This window comes from Chiloscyllium punctatum, chromosome 22, assembly GCF_047496795.1.
Source record: "Chiloscyllium punctatum isolate Juve2018m chromosome 22, sChiPun1.3, whole genome shotgun sequence".
Classification (NCBI taxonomy): Eukaryota; Metazoa; Chordata; class Chondrichthyes; order Orectolobiformes; family Hemiscylliidae; genus Chiloscyllium; species Chiloscyllium punctatum.
This window is the reverse complement of record NC_092760.1, coordinates 66,312,612-66,328,460: the sequence shown is the minus strand read 5'-3', so window position 1 is coordinate 66,328,460 and position 15,849 is coordinate 66,312,612. Positions and strand designations below refer to the sequence as shown.

The window sequence follows — 15,849 nt, the reverse complement described above, 5'->3', positions numbered from 1 at the left end:
TCACCTGCTTCAGCGGCCGCAGCTCCCCTTTCAGTTTCCGCATTTTCCGCACACCCAGCGACCGTTAGGCCACACACATGGGCTGGTGCAACAACGCCTGCGCAATGCCACTACTGGCAATGAGCCCACCCACAGTGCTGATTGACAACCGGTAGACCATTCCGCGTCTACGACCTCCAGAATAACACTTTGATTGGTCAGTTGGACTGTCAATTTCGGCTCCGGAATGGGTGACGCCCAGCCGTCGGTTCACGCTAATAGGCAGGCGGGCTTATTGGTCTTACGAGAGCTAATTGACAGCAATGTTGGCCAATAGTTCTGTGGATTGACGATTGATTGATAGGACATATGTCCAATAGAGCAGTTTCTGATCCAATTAGTGAGATGGTAGGTGAGGTGTTGCAGTTGGAACCTTAAATTGTTTGTGCAATGTGGCTTGAAAGAAATTCTGGGATTTACAAATTAATGACTGAAAATCTGCATCCTCATTCTAAGTAATTAAAGACTTAACAGCAACCTAGGTTTGTTCAAAACATTGCAGCTGTTGTATGACACTTTTACTGTAAATTCTCTGTCCCATGATCCTGCCCCACTAACTACTTGAGGAAGGAGCAGTGCTCCGAAAGCTTGTGCTTCCAAATAAACCTGTTGGACTATAACGTGGGGTTATGCGATTTTTAAGTTTGTAGGAAGGGAGAGACAGTTGACAGCAAAGGAACTAGAATCCATTGAAGAAGAAAGGGAAGGTTACAGTTGGGATTACAAATTGTGGACATTAATCTTACCCTCTGTCAGTGAATATGTTTATAATCAACTTGTTCAAAGATGTCATTACACATTTCTCGTGGAGGCCTGAACCGAAGCCTCTTAATCCAGGCAGAACACTTACACAACTAAATCAAGGCAGAGTGGGTAATACACACAAGGTCCTAGGCACAAATCTCACCCCAGCCTTGCTGGGCTCAGCAGGTGCTGCCTCTTGTCTGAGATAGTGTGTGCCACTTTGCATTGATGTATAACAGTCCATGGAAAGTACTTTGAAGACAAGGAGAGAATTGTCCATTGTGAACTGGACCAGAAACATTAACTCTTCTATGTCTCTCCACATAGAGTCATAGAGTCTTACAGCACAGACAAAGGCCCTTTGGCCCAAACTGGTCCATGCCGACCAAAATGTCCATCTGCACTAACCCCATGTACCTGCAATTGACACACATCCTTCTAATGCTGCTACTGACTTTTTCTGGAAATTTCTGCATTTGTCTTTTGAAACCTGACTAACATTTATCTGCCAAAACCCCCACAATTTAAATTGTGCAGTCATTATCACTTTGCTTGTTGGGAGATATTTTTGAATGCAATTTGGCTGCCACATTTCCAACATTACAACAGTGATTTAGGGAGACACGTGGCTGAGTGGTCAGTACTGCTGCCTACCAGCACCAGTGACCTGGGTTTGATTCCACCCTTGGGCAACTAACTGTTTTCTCCCACAGTCCAAAGATATGCAGGTGGATTGGCCATAGTGAATTTCCTATTGTGTCCATGGATGTGCAGCCTAGGTGGATTAAGAAAATGTAGGGTTGGGCCTGGGTGGGATACACTTTGGAGGATCAGTACAGGCTGAATGGCTTGCTTCCACACTGTAGGGATTCCAGGACTTCACTTAATTATTGATAAGGTTATGCAAAGCACAATAGAAATGTAAATCTTTTTCTTTTAATCAATGAAGGATGTCAAGATAATAGGAAACAGCAACGGGAACGCACTTTGGCTCAGAGTGCTGACTGTCATGGTTGATTTGATTGTGGCTTGAAATCCACTTTTCAGTCTGCCCCACATAACGCTTGATGTCATTGTCAATCAAAAAAAACTGTCTAACCCAGCCTTCACTATTTAATGGGAAAAGTCCAAACGCTAATGGCCCTCTTGAGAGGAAAAATTCCTTCTCATTTCTAAATTACATAAAAGGGAAGTTCCCTATTTTTAAAATGTGTTCCCTCATCCTAGGTTCTTTCAGGAGAGTATACTGCATTGAGTGTGAACTTAAATTGCTCAATGTTTCCTAATAAGTCAACAATCAATTGAACCTTCTGGAAACTAATAGGTCAACAATCATTTGAACATTCTGGAAACTGTTTCCAACAAAGTATATCTCCTTAAGTAACAAGACAGAAACTGTATGTAGTGCTGCAGGTATGGTCTCACCAATACTCTGTACCATTGTAGCAAGACCTCCCGATGCTTTTACACTCCATCCCCCTTGCAGTAAAGGTCAACAGTTTATCAGCCTTCTTAATAACTTGCTGTGTGTGCCTGCATGCCAACTTTTTTGTACTTCATGTAGACTCCTTTCCACAAAAGCATTTGCAACCTCTGTCCAATTATATGAAAATTGAGAATGGCTGAAAAACAGCAAATTTTGTCAAAGCTTTTCACCATGCATTCATCAGGATTTTGCAAATAAACTCACTTTAAGAAAGAACCAACATTTATATTATGTGAAAGGATAGTGCTGATTGGTTCACAAACAGACTCTGATTGGTACAGATGTTACTGTGAAGAATGCATTAGTTAATGATGATTTGTAGTTAATTGCCAGACTTTGTTGAAACTTTAAAGCAAGCAGGTAAACACTGCTTTGTTGTCCTGAAAAATAGGCCAGCAAGTGTTTTGTTGAGTTGAAACTCATACATTGTGTGTATATATTCTTTCTGTCTGCAAATTTTTCAAAACATTCTAGTAAATGCAAGATAAAAGTTTTGATCAAATGTGTTTTATTTTCAGTAATACTCAAAAATTCTGAACATTTAACTTAATACTCTGCTTTCCTACTCTTCAGGTTGATGTGTAGAACCCCATAGTTTCACACATTGTACTCCATCTGTCGAATTTTGTCCAATTTTGTAAGGACACTTTCAGTATACTGTATTCAGTTCTGGTCTCTTTGCTATGGGAGAGATATTGTTAAAACTTGAAAGAGTTCAGAAAAGATTGCAAAAGCTGTTGCTGGGATTGGAGCATTTGAGCTAAAGGGAGAGGCTGAATAGGTTGAGGCTTTTGTCCCTGGAGCATTGGAGGCGGAGGTGTGACCATATGGAGGTTTTAAACATCATGAAGGACATGGATAGGCTGAATAGCCAAGGTCTTTTTCCCAGGGTAGGGGAGTCCAAAACTAGAGTGCATAGGTTTTAGCTACAAGAGGAAAGATTTTAAAAGGTACCTGAGGGGCAACGTTTTCACGTTGCAGGTGGTGCATGTATGGAATGAGCTGCCAAAGGAAATGATGAGGCAGATACAATTCCAACACTTAAAAGGCATCTCATTGGGTAGATGAATAGGAAGGGTTTAGGGAGATATGGGCCAAATGGGACTAGATCAGTTTAGGATATCTGATTAGCATGGACCAAAGGGCCTGCTGCTATGCTGTAAAACTCTATGGCTCCATGGCTCTTAATCTATTTACCCCTCAAGCTCTTTGTATTATTCTTACAACTTGCTTCCACACAGTGAGTCCTTTGCTCAAGTCATTAATTGTAAATGTTTCAGCTCTCATCTCTGTCAAACTGTAACTAGTGGAGTTCCACAAAGTAAAAACAATCCATTTATCCCAACGTTCTGTTTCCTGATAGCCTGTCCTCTATTTTGACTAATATATCACCCTCAACACTAAGAACTCTGATCTTGTACAGTAACCTTTTATGTGGTAACTTACTGAATCCTGTTTGGAAATCTAACTACACTACATTTATTTACCATTCCTGCTTGTTACATCCTCATACAAGAATGTAAAAAATGAGGTGTAGGCTGTTCAGACACCCAGACCACTCTGATATTCAACAGAAACATCACTGACTCGACATTCACACATCTACTTTCCTACCTTTTCCCATAACATTTGATTCCCTGACTGATCATGAAGCTATCAATCTCAACTTTAAATGTATACAAGGATTGTGTCCCCATAGCTCTCTGTGGCAAGGAGTTCCAAAGAAGCACAACCCTCTGAGACAAGGAATAACTTCTGATCTCAATCTTAAATTGATGCTCCTTTTATCTGAGACTATGTCCTCTGGTCCTAGAGTCTTCACTAAGGGGAAACAATCTCTCAGCATTTACCTGTTAAGCCCCTTAAGAATGTGAGGTGTTACAGTGAGGTCACCTTGCATTCTTCTAAATTTCAGTGAGTACAATCCCAACATGTTTAACTTTTGCTCCTAAAATAATCCCTCCATACCAGGTATCATCCTAGTAAACTTTCTCTGAATTGCCTCCAATGTAACAATAACTTTCTTTAAATACGGGAAACCAAAAGACTTCCCCACTCCGACCCCCTTGAAATAAAGACCAATATTCCATTAGCCTTCCTGATTACCTGCTGTACCTGTGTGCTAGCTTCCTGTGCTTCATATGTAATTACTCCCAAGTTGAAGACATAGACATAGGGATATACAGCACTGAAACGAACCCTTTGGTCCAACTCATGCATGCTGACCAGATATCCTAAATTAATCCATTTTACAAATCCATATGGGCCATTTTACAAAATTTGGCCCATATTCCTCTAAACACTTCCTAGTCATATACCCATCCAGATGTCTTTTAAATTTTGCAATTATACCAGACTCCACCACTTCCTTTGGCAGCTCATTCCATACATGCACCACCCTCTGAATGAAAATGTTCCTCCTTAGGTCTCTTTTAAATTTTTACTCTCTCAGCTTAAACATGTGCCCTGTAGCTTTAGACTCCCCCACTCCAGGGAAAGTACTGTGTCTATTTACCCTAACCATGTCCCCCCATGAATTTACAAACCTCTATTACCCCTCAGCCTCTGACACTCCAGGAAAAATAGCCACAGACTATTCAACCTTTCCCTATCGCTCAAAATATCCAACCCTGGCAAAATGCTTGTAAATCTTTTCTGAACCCTTAGTTTCACAACATCTTTCTGACAGGAAGGAGACGAGAATTGCACACAGGATTCCAGAAGTGGTATAGCCAATGTCCCGTACAGCCATCGCATGACTCCCAACTCCTATACTCAATGCTTTGACCAATAAAAGAAAGCATACCAAGTGCTTTCTTCACTATCCTATCTACCTGTGATTCCACTTTCAAAGAGCTATGTACCTGTACTCCAAGGTCTCTTTGTTCAGCTTATGTTGCAACTTTTCTCTATTTAAATAATACCCTAATGCTCTGTTCTTTTGTTCTCCCTTTCAAAATGAAAACTTTCACTTTTTACAACATTATATTCCATTTGCCAATCTTTTTGCTCACTTATATAACTTATCAACATCTCTCTGTAATATGTTTGTATCCCCTTTGCAACTTGCCTTTCTAAATATTTCGGTGCGGCCTAAAAGGTTGGCTACAGTACTTTCACTTCTTTCCTCTCAGTCATAAATAAATACTGTGAAAAGTTGCAGTCCCAGCATTGATCCCTGTATGAATCCACTGGTTACACATTGCCAACCTGAAAAATAAATCACTGTTTACTGCCCATTACTTAATTCTCTATCCATGCCAAAATACTACCTCCCACACATGGGCTATATGACAGCTTCAACTTTTGTTGAGGTACCTTGTCGAACACCTTCAGGAAGTCTAAATATTACATGTCAGTTGGTTTCCCTGTATCCACCCTGGTTGAGATGTCCTCAAAAATCTCAAATAAATTAGTCAGAAGATATTTCCCTTTCATGAAGTCATGCTGATCTTGCTTGATTAGATTATGATTTTCCAAATGTCCCGTTATTACTTCCTTAATAACTGATTCCAGCAATAGACATTAGACTAATGGCCTTTGGTTACTTGCTTTTTACCTCCTTCTCTTTTTAAATCGGGATATCACATTGACAATTTTCCAGGACTTCTCTAAAATTCATGGACTTTTTTGAAAATTACAAGTCGTGCACCCTCTATCTTTGTAGCAACTTCTTTCAAGATCCTTGAATGAAAGACATCAGCACCAAAAGACTTATCTGCCTTTAGTCCCATTAGTTTATCCAATACTACTTTTCTAGTGGTGATGACTTAATTCCACCCCACCCCTTTCACCACCATCCCGCCATTCTTTTGCATTAATGGGATGTTTGAAGTATCTTCCACCATAAAGACCAATGCAAAATCAGTTTAATTCCTGTCAATTTCCTGTTCCCCATAACTATTCCCAGATTCATTTTCTAAGGGATCTGTGTTCATTTTGATTATATATTTAAATAAGTTCATATTGTCTTTTAAATGGCTCTAATAAATTTGTCAAACACACTTTCCCTTTCATAAAACCATGTTAACTTTACCTGATGTATGGAGGAAACTTGATTATCCAAAGGACATGGGTGGGGAGTATTTTGTTTGATTAACCAAATTCTGGATAATCAAATGTTTGGCCAAGCATCAGGACCTTGCTATCTTGCTGGACAATTTGATATTCGGATAATTGAATGTCGGATAATCAAGGTTCCTCTTTGTTATAATTTTCTGAATAACCTGCTACTACTACCTTACTAATGGATTTGAGCTTTTGCATGATGACAGATGTTAAACTAACTGGCCTAACATTGATCTATGATTGCATAGCAAATAAATCAGTCATATTGAAAGAGGTGGGTGTATAATTTGGTAGTAGGATAAAACAATAGTGTTATGAAGATGTGGGTGTACTGTTAAAAACTCACAATGATAGCACCAAGTGTTCTGAATAAAATGTAACATGTGGTCCAGCTACTGGGGTAGCTGGTAGCCTGAAGACGAAAACAGATTCGAATTAGGCCAATCAGTTTAAAAAAAAACAAACTCCAATCAAGTTTGAATTTAGTATATTGACAATCCTAAAAGCCAATAACACAATCCAATGCTTTGGTGGTATAAGATGGGGGAAAATTGAACAGTTGGCAGGAGAACTGCCAACCTGTAAAGACTGTCTGAAAAATAGCTATCTTAAAAAGGTACGTTTATTGACCAGTAACCTGTGAAGAAGAATCCCCAAGAAGACGACGACAGAAATCCAGAAAAAACTGAAAGCTGGCTGGTTTTGAGATAAGAAGTTTTGTTTTATAAATCTTAATTGCGAGCTTTATCAGACTAGTATTGTAGAAGGGGGAAAGGTAAAAAGATGGGTTAGAAGAAGGACTTGAAAATAGTTGTTAGTTAATTATTCTCTGTTATATCTTAAGAAATAAAGTTATTAATTTTTACTTTAAATAGCTCTTGATCTCTCGAATTTTCACCAATTACTGCATGGGATGAGTTTTTTCTGTGTTGCGTGTTTTAAATTAGCAGAGAGGTTGACCCCATACTGTAACAGTTTGGGGGCTCGAGTCCATGATTTTAACTGGTTAGACAGATTTGAATAGATTTGGGGATACGAAAATTCCCAGCAGATTTAAACACTTGCAGGTTAGTGTCCTAGATCTTTAAATAAAATGCAGGTGAGACAATTTGTTTAATTACGGTGACTTGTGGTTGATTAAATTACAAGTGAGAGGAATGGCTCTTAAAATTGCAAAAAAGAGTTGATCCTCAAATTTGCCAATAAAGTTTAGAAGGAAAGAAAAAGGTCTTATGTTTAGGATTAGCAAATAAGTTAGATTTAGGTTTAACCAAAGACAAAAGTAAAGCTGAAATTTTAAGGGAGTTACTCAAACACTTAGGTTTGTCAGAGAAACAGACAAGTGCCGTAGAGGTGGAAAAACTTAAATTACAATTGAGGAAAATGGAGTTAGAAGATAAACAGTTGGAAAGGGAGGAAAGAGAGAGAAGGTTCTTGGCTAAGCAGAGAGAGAATAAAGGGGGAGAGAAAGAGAGTGAGAAGAGAGAAAGAGGAAAAGAAAGAGAGAAACTTCTTAGCTGAGCAAAAAGAGAAAATTTGAACTTGAGAAGTTGCAACTTAGTCAGCAAAGTCAAGTTAACAGGATGGAGATTAAAAAAGGTAGTGATATATATATGTCAAAACTCTGCCACATTTTGATGAGAAAGATGTTGAAGCCTTCTTTATTTCATTTGAAAAATTGGCCAGGCAGATGGAGTGGTCTGAGGATTTATGGGTAATGCTAGTTCAGACTAAACTGGTAGACAGAGTTAGTGAGGTATTTATTGCACTGTCAGATGAGGTGTCAAGAGATTATGAAGAGGTTAAACAGGCAAATAGAGAAGACCTTTGAGGTTCTAAGACAGATTATTTTGCTGGAGGAGATTAAAAACTTACTTCCAGAGATGGTAAGACTTCACGTGGAGGAACAGAACGTTTAGGAAGTGAGAAGGGCAGCAGAATTAGCAGATGAGTACATGTTGGTGCATGAGACAAGCTTCCGGCCAGTATTTCATCCCATGAGGGATAGAAGTTGGGAGAAAGGGAGACTCTGGTTTCCAGCATCTGCAGTCGTTGTTTTTAACCTAGAAAGGGAGATCCAACATTACGAAACCAAGAGTCGAGCGCACTGGTAAGTTAGGACTGTATTTCTGAAAGAGAAAGTTGATAGGAGATGAAAGGTGTTCAAAATTACAAGGATTCTGGATAGATTAGGTAGAGAAAAATGTTCCCATTCATGAAAGGATAAGGAATGAGAAGGTGCAGATTTAAGGTAATTGGCAAATGAAGTAACGGTGACATGAGGAAAATACTTTTCACACAATGAAGGACATTGTCAAGAGGCACTGCAAGACAGTTTCAATTGGAACATTTGAAAGGGCATTAGATTGTTATCTGAAAACAAGGTATACAAGGTTACAAGGAAAAGAAAGGTGAGTGGCATTCAGGAAACCATTGTGGACAAGGTGAGTTGAATGGCCACCTGTATTGTAACAAGTCAGTATGCAGAGTGGAGTGGATAACTGATATCGTACAGCTTCTCTCCTAGAAGTTGATGACCAAAGATATGGCAGGAGGTCATTCCATCCCTCTAGCCATTCAATGAGAAATAGCTTGAATCCATTTAACTCAACTTTTATTTCATATAACCTGGTGTACACAACCAAGAAAAATCAGTCTTGCAATCTTCAGTTGACAACGAGGGACTGCCTGACAGTCTGAAAGCGGTCTTTTTTATGTCATTAAAGTAAGACTCAGTATGACCAGGTGGAGAGGTTTGATTCAGCACACCTCTTCTGAACTTCCCCAAATGGTTACAACAAATATTTACATTATTTTAGCATGAGAGCATATCTCTCTGTTCCTTTTAAAACACAGCTAACTTATTTTTACGGTAGCAATAGGAACCAATCATAAGGCTTTCTTGAGTGAAAGGAGTTTTAATGTTAACCCTGAAAAAAATAATAAATGTCATATGTACAGCCTTAATGCAGTCTCTTTCATTCCTACATAAACACACGAGTACAAAGTTGAAAGGTGATTGTGTCCAGTATAAAAGGAAATAAAATATACAATTTTGTGTCCTCAACTCCCTCATGCTTCTTCTCTGTTGTTTCTACGGGAACTGAGCCAGCTTCTTTTGTAATGAAAGTTGTGACAGTAGCTTGCTTTCAACATTCTCAAAGTTCACCAAATCTCCCTTGGAACAATGCTGCTGTATGTATTTCTGAGACATTTATCTCTATTGAAGGCATTGTTTTAAGGTCTAGCATCTTGCATTTGTTAATGTTTTGATTAGATTAGATTAGATTAGATTCCCTACAGAGTGGAAACAGGCCATTTGGCCCAACAAGTCCACACCAACCCTCCGAACAGTAACCCACCCAGACCCATTCCCCTATCCCATAGTTATCCTTCACTAATGTACCTAACACTATGGGCAATTTAGCATGGCCAATTTACCTAACCTGGGAGGAAACCAGAGCACCCAGAAAAAATCCATGCAGACATGGGGAGAATGTGCAAACTCTACACAGACAGTCACCCTAGTGCTGTAAGGCAGCAGTGCTAACCACTGAGCCACTGTGCTATCCTAAAACAAATATGTTTTGATTGTAGTGATCTGAATTGTAGGGAGTTTTTCCTTCTCATTCATCCCTGGAAAGTAATTTTTTTTTGCTATCTCATCTCTACCATTGAGGTGGATTTGCCTTTTTATTCAGATTTCCTTTTAGAAAGGAATTAACTTCAACTCAGACAGACAGTCTTTTATTTAATCCACACAGGTTTTGTGAAAGTTGGCCAAATCATTTGGTTAGCTGCAGATAGTGGTCATTTTATGTCAATGATTTTGCTCAGTGTCCTTTTGAAACCATTTCAGTCCCCTTCCTTCTTTGGTCATAAATGATGTCTTAAGAACTATTTTATAAAAAAGAAAACTCACTGGTTTCTTGAACCATCCTTAATCTTTCCCCCGCCACATATTGAAATGCATTGGTCATGGTCTCACTACCATACAGTCATACTGCCCGAAAACAGATCCTTCAGTCCAACTCATCCATGATGGTCAAGTTTCCCAAGGTAAACAAGTCCCACTTCCCTGTGTTTGGCCCACATCTCTCTAACTCTTTCCTATTCATATACCTATCCAAATATCTTTTAAATGTTGTAACTATATCTGCATCTAACACTTCCTCTGGCAGTTTATTCCATTTTCACGATGTGAAAAAGTTGCTTGTCAGATCGCTTTTAAATCTTTCTTCTCTCACCTTAAAAATATATCCCCCTAGGTTTGAACTCCCCACCCTCAAGAAAAATCTTTGCTATTCACCTTATCTAAGCCCCTTGTGATTTTAGAAACCTCTATAAGGCCACTCCTCAACCTCCTATGCTCCAGTGAAAAAAAAGGAGGCCTGATAACTCAAACCCTCCATTCCCAGTAACATCCTGGTAAATCTTTTCTGAACCCTGTCCAGTTTAATAATATCCTTCCTAAATCAGGGTGACCAGGACTGTTTATGTATTCCAAAAGTGGCCTCACCAACATCCTGTACAACCTCAACATTATGTCCCAACTCCTTTACGCAATGGTCTGAGCAATGAAGGCAAATGTGACAAGAACTTCAAAGAATTATGGAGCTGAACCCCTAGGTGTCACTGTTCAATAACACAACTCAGGGCCCTACCATTAATTGTACGAGTCCACACTTGTTCATTTTATGAAAATGCAAAAGCTCACATTTATCCATTTTAAACCCCATTTGTCACTCCTCATCCCATTGACTTAATTGATCAAAATCCTTTTCAATCTTAGATAATCTTCACTATCGACTATACCACTAATTTTGGTGCCATCCGCAAACTTACTAACCAGGTCTCCAATATTCTCATTCAAACTGTTTATATAAATGACAAAAAAAAAGTGGACCCAGTACTGATCTCTGTGGAACACTGCTGGTCACAGACCTGCAGTCTGAAAAACAACCCTCCACTATCACCTTCTGTCTTCCACTAACAAGCTCTCCCTGAACCCTATGTTATCTAACTTTACTAATTAGTCTATCACACAGAACCTTGTCAAAGGCTTTTACTGAAGTCAATGTAGAGAATGTCTACCGCTCTGCCCTCAATCTTGTTGGTTCTCTCCTCAAAAAAAAACTCAATTAAATTGTGAGAAATGATTTCCCAAGCACAAAACCATACTGACTATCCTTAGTCAGTCTTTACCTCTCCAAATCCACGTATATCCTATCTTTCAGAACGCCCTCCACCACTGATGACAGACTCACAATTCAGTAGGGTTAGAAGTAGGGAACTATTGAATATCTCTACTTCTAACCTTATGATGGCAATAATGCCATTGATGAGGTAGCTGAAAATGGTTAGGCCAACGACACTAGCCTGAGGAACTTCTGGAGCTGAGATGACTGACCACCAACAACCATATCTACCTTACATGTCAGGATTGATTCCAACCAGAGAAGTGTTTGGCCTCTTCTACCCATTGGTTCCAGTTTTGCTAGGATGCATTGATGCCACATTTGTTCTAACATAGCCTTAATGTCAAAGACTTTCACTCTCACCTCACCAGTGGAATTCAGCTCTTTTGTCTATGTTTGAACAAAGGCTGGAATGAAGTCAGGAGTTGAGTGGCCCTGGTGGAACCCAAATTATGAATCACTGAGGAGCTCGTTGCTGAGTGGGTGCTGTTTGATTGCACTGTTGATGACACCTTCCATCATTTTACTGATGATCGAGAGTATACTGATGGGGTAGTATGTCAAGAGGTTGAATTTCTCCTACATTGAGTGTACAGGATATATTTGGGCAATTTTCCACATTGCTGAAATGTGTTGCTGGAAAAGCGGAGCAGGTCAGGCAGCATCCAAGGAGCAGGACAATCGAAGTTTCGGTTCTCCTGCTCCTTGGATGCTGCCTGACGTGCTGCGCTTTTCCAGCAACACATTTTCAGCTCCAATTGTCCACATTATCAGCTAAACACCACTGTTGTAACTATACCAGCTTTTCTCATACAATGTAGCATAATGTAATTGCTAGAATATTATTGAAGTGAGACATTATGTTGAAGCTTTTCATCTTGCACTCTACATTACTATTTCTTGCAAAGTGTCCTTTTAAGGTAAAGTAATACGAATTCTCAGAGGAGAGCACAGCCTTTTTTGGCAGGTGAACTCTGTAGTCCACTTGCTTTAGGGCTATGCCTATTTGCAACACAAGCAGAATTGCTGGTTGGCAATAGTGGAAGAGAAGGCACACACAACTGTTGTGTAGAACAAAACAAAGGACTGCAGATGCTGGAGACCTGAAGCAAAAACAAAATGCTGGAGAAAGTTGTGTTGTTGTTTGTGTTGAATGTGGAGTTTGATTTAATCATTATCAGGCAGGCTCCACAACTCTCAGTGCCCCTATGGTTGAACTGAGAATGCAAATCACATGAAAATTGCTATAGAAAAATAAATTTACAGAGATCCTCTGCTATATTGGTATTCTACTAATAATGGTCTTTGATAAAAGAGACATTACACTGAAACTTGTGTGTTAGTCATCTATTTAGAGTTTGTTTTCATTCCTTAAAATGCTACTTTTTATTTGACTCCTGCTGCATAATTACTCTAAGAAACAGGAATCCACTGCTGCGGTACAACCAGAGTTAAAGCTTTGCTTTTGAAAACAAGTCTCCATCTGAGCAGAGCAAAACAATGAACTTCAACATTTCTTTTTCTAGAAAAAAACATCCATGTGTATGAATTTCTATCTGGCCAATTAGAAGCAAAGCTCTCCACAAAAAGAACATTCGTGCCTCACAAAGAGTGACATCATAAATACATACGCAGTGATGTTTTGGTGATGATCTTTAAAAACAGTTCTATTCAAAGTTTGATTTTTCACTCACCTAGGCAGAACTGTATTTTATAATGTTGTGAGTTGATATCGCTACTTTTTATTCGATTCTTGTATACATTTTGATTTTATTTTTCCTTTAAAAGGAAAAATGAACACTTTCATGAATACAAAGCACAACTATTTAAACAGATTTTATCTCAATTTTCTCTTATTTTTGGTACTTTTTGATTTGAGTGTAACACTCACACTGAAACGGTATGCCAATGTTAGCAGGAATAATTTATTTCTAATGTATATTTATCAAAGATTAAAGATTATGATATGGTGTAAAGCTAGCCTAATTTTTTTTTGCTGTTTATTCCTCCATTTCACTATCAGAGTGAAGAAAGAAAATATTGGGAATGCAATGGACTTGAATCACCCAAGAGAGCACTTTGGATATTTAGATGGTAAAGCCAACCTTTGATTCCTTGTTTATTTTAAGAAAAAAATGACTGGCATTTATTGTAAATAAAGCATTTTTGAAGGATCACTAGTAATGTGGGAAACAGCACAGCCAATTTGTGCACAGCAAGCTCCATAAAACAGCATTGAAATAATTAGCAAATAATCTGGTTTGAGTGGATTAAGGATAATTATTGGCCAATGCGCCAGATAGAACTCTTCTTTCACCTGTTTGAGTGTATTCCCCAATTACAACGATCAGCGGGATCAGTTACACCAAATACTCATAGCATTAAGTACAAAAAGATTTCATTGGAAAACTAAAATTTGATTGATTAAATCAAAAGAGCACCTAGTTGAATTGGTGACGAAGCAATCGCCCAAGAAAGCAATACCTCAAACAGACCAGGAAGATAAGCTAGTGCTGAGGTAAGTCAGCTCGGCTGAGGGGCATATTAGCCACAGGTCCATACTTTAATATTAACAACCATAGCATTGTACTCCTGCAACACCACCATTTTCAAAAGCATTACCTGGATCAGTAATGAGCAAGTTACAGATCTGACTGAATGAACAGATGAACTTGTCGATTTTTGACCAGATCTTTTAAAAGGAACCATGGATTAAAGACACAATGATGTGGGGAAAACTTGGACCGGACTCAAAAAGAATGGTAGGTTGGAGACAAAGTATTCAGGAAAATGAGGGATGGAAAGAAAAGGAGAGGAGTATGAAGCAGTAGGGCTAAAAATAAATACTGAAGCCATGTATATGAGGACATCAAGGAAAATGCTCACTAGACTGGAGTTGGAAGATTGAGGGACATGTACTGGTGTAGAACAGTGCAGCATTTCAAGGATATAAGCAGATAATCCATTGAGAACACCAGGAGGTCACTCAAATAGTTAAGTATGGCAGAGATAGTAATAAGTTTAAAAAATTGGAATTTGCAAGCCATATAGAGTTTTACCATGTGTTAAACCACTTCAAAATTATTTAGAAGGCTACTGTTTTCTCACAAGTGATTCTGTATAAATATATTGTTCCCCCCCACTATTTTGAATAGGCTACACCATCTCAGTACAATATTCCTACTGGAGTGGGAATAATTTTGCTTCTGCTTTCCATGTAATCTTTGACGAAATGAAACACAATCAGCATGTCTGGCAGCATCTTTGGAGAGAACCCTACAATCAGTTTGTCAAAATGACCGTGCTTCTGGTTGCCTGCCATTTCATCAGATCACAGTGTTCATGGGTCAATATTTTCAGTGCTCCAGTGAAGCTCAGTGCAAGCTGGAAGAACACTACCTCATTTTTTGCTTGGGAACTTTGAAACCTTCTGGACTCAAAATCAAATGCAATAATTTTATAGCCCAAGCACCTTCTCCCATGTTCCTACCCAATCCCCACACATCACACCTTGTCATCACAAGGATCACTACTATGACCAACCCATTAGCAGCTATTCATTTTTCCAGGCTAGCTCTTACCCATTCCTTTGTCTGTCTGACTGTTGCCTCTCTCTCTCTCTCTCTCTCTGTCTGGGCTTCATCTCCACCTATTGTTTACTCCTCCCCTTTCTTCCCACCCTATCTTTAGCATTTATACAAACTCTTTCCTCACTACAATCAGTTCTGAAGGGTCACTGGACGTGAAACGTTAACTGATGTCTCTCCGCAGCTGCTGCCAGACCTGCTGCATCTTTCCAACAGTTTCTGATTTTCTACCACCTGCAGTTCTTTCAGTTTTTTTTAAGCTTTTTGTATCATTCTGCACAGACTTATAGTTCACCCTGGACTCAAAATTACTTCAAGCATGTATCAGGATTTTTTTCTCTAATCAATGCAAGATGCCTTTCAAAGCACTTTTAGAAGACTGTGCTTGCTGATCATTTGACATCAGAGTTGGAAAAATATAGTTGAATATGTTTGTCTCTTGATATGGGAATGTCAACACAGATTTTGCATTCCATGAAGACAATTCCAGGAATCTATTTGAACATGGCTAAAGAAAATAAGCACATCTTAATTTATAAAATAATAAAAAGAGTCTTTGCTTGTCTCTTCAGAATATGGCATAAAACCAGTAATTCCTAAGCCAAGCAAACGACGAAAGAAAGCACCATCCTTATTCCTAAGGAATGCTGGACGTAGCAAGAGGGATGACCCAGACATCGATATCTTTTATGATTATTTTGCGTAACAATTAGCATCAAAATACTTA

At 38.9% G+C, this 15,849-nt stretch overlaps 1 protein-coding gene and 1 long non-coding RNA gene across 2 annotated transcripts in view; one reads left to right on the top strand and one right to left on the bottom strand.

The window, feature by feature from the left end:
- Positions 1–118, bottom strand: part of LOC140493741 (ARL14 effector protein-like) — a 19,516-nt gene extending 19,398 nt beyond the window's left edge. Inside the window, exon 1 of the mRNA XM_072592565.1 lies at positions 5–118. Coding sequence (XP_072448666.1) covers positions 5–43 — 39 coding nt within the window. The 5' untranslated portion in view covers positions 44–118. The remainder of the gene's footprint in view (positions 1–4) is intronic.
- LOC140493743 (uncharacterized) overlaps positions 1–15,849 on the top strand; it is a 17,217-nt gene extending 1,368 nt beyond the window's left edge. The window contains exons 2-3 of the long non-coding RNA XR_011963757.1: positions 13,559–13,629; positions 15,695–15,849. This is a non-coding gene — a long non-coding RNA (uncharacterized lncRNA). The remainder of the gene's footprint in view (positions 1–13,558; positions 13,630–15,694) is intronic.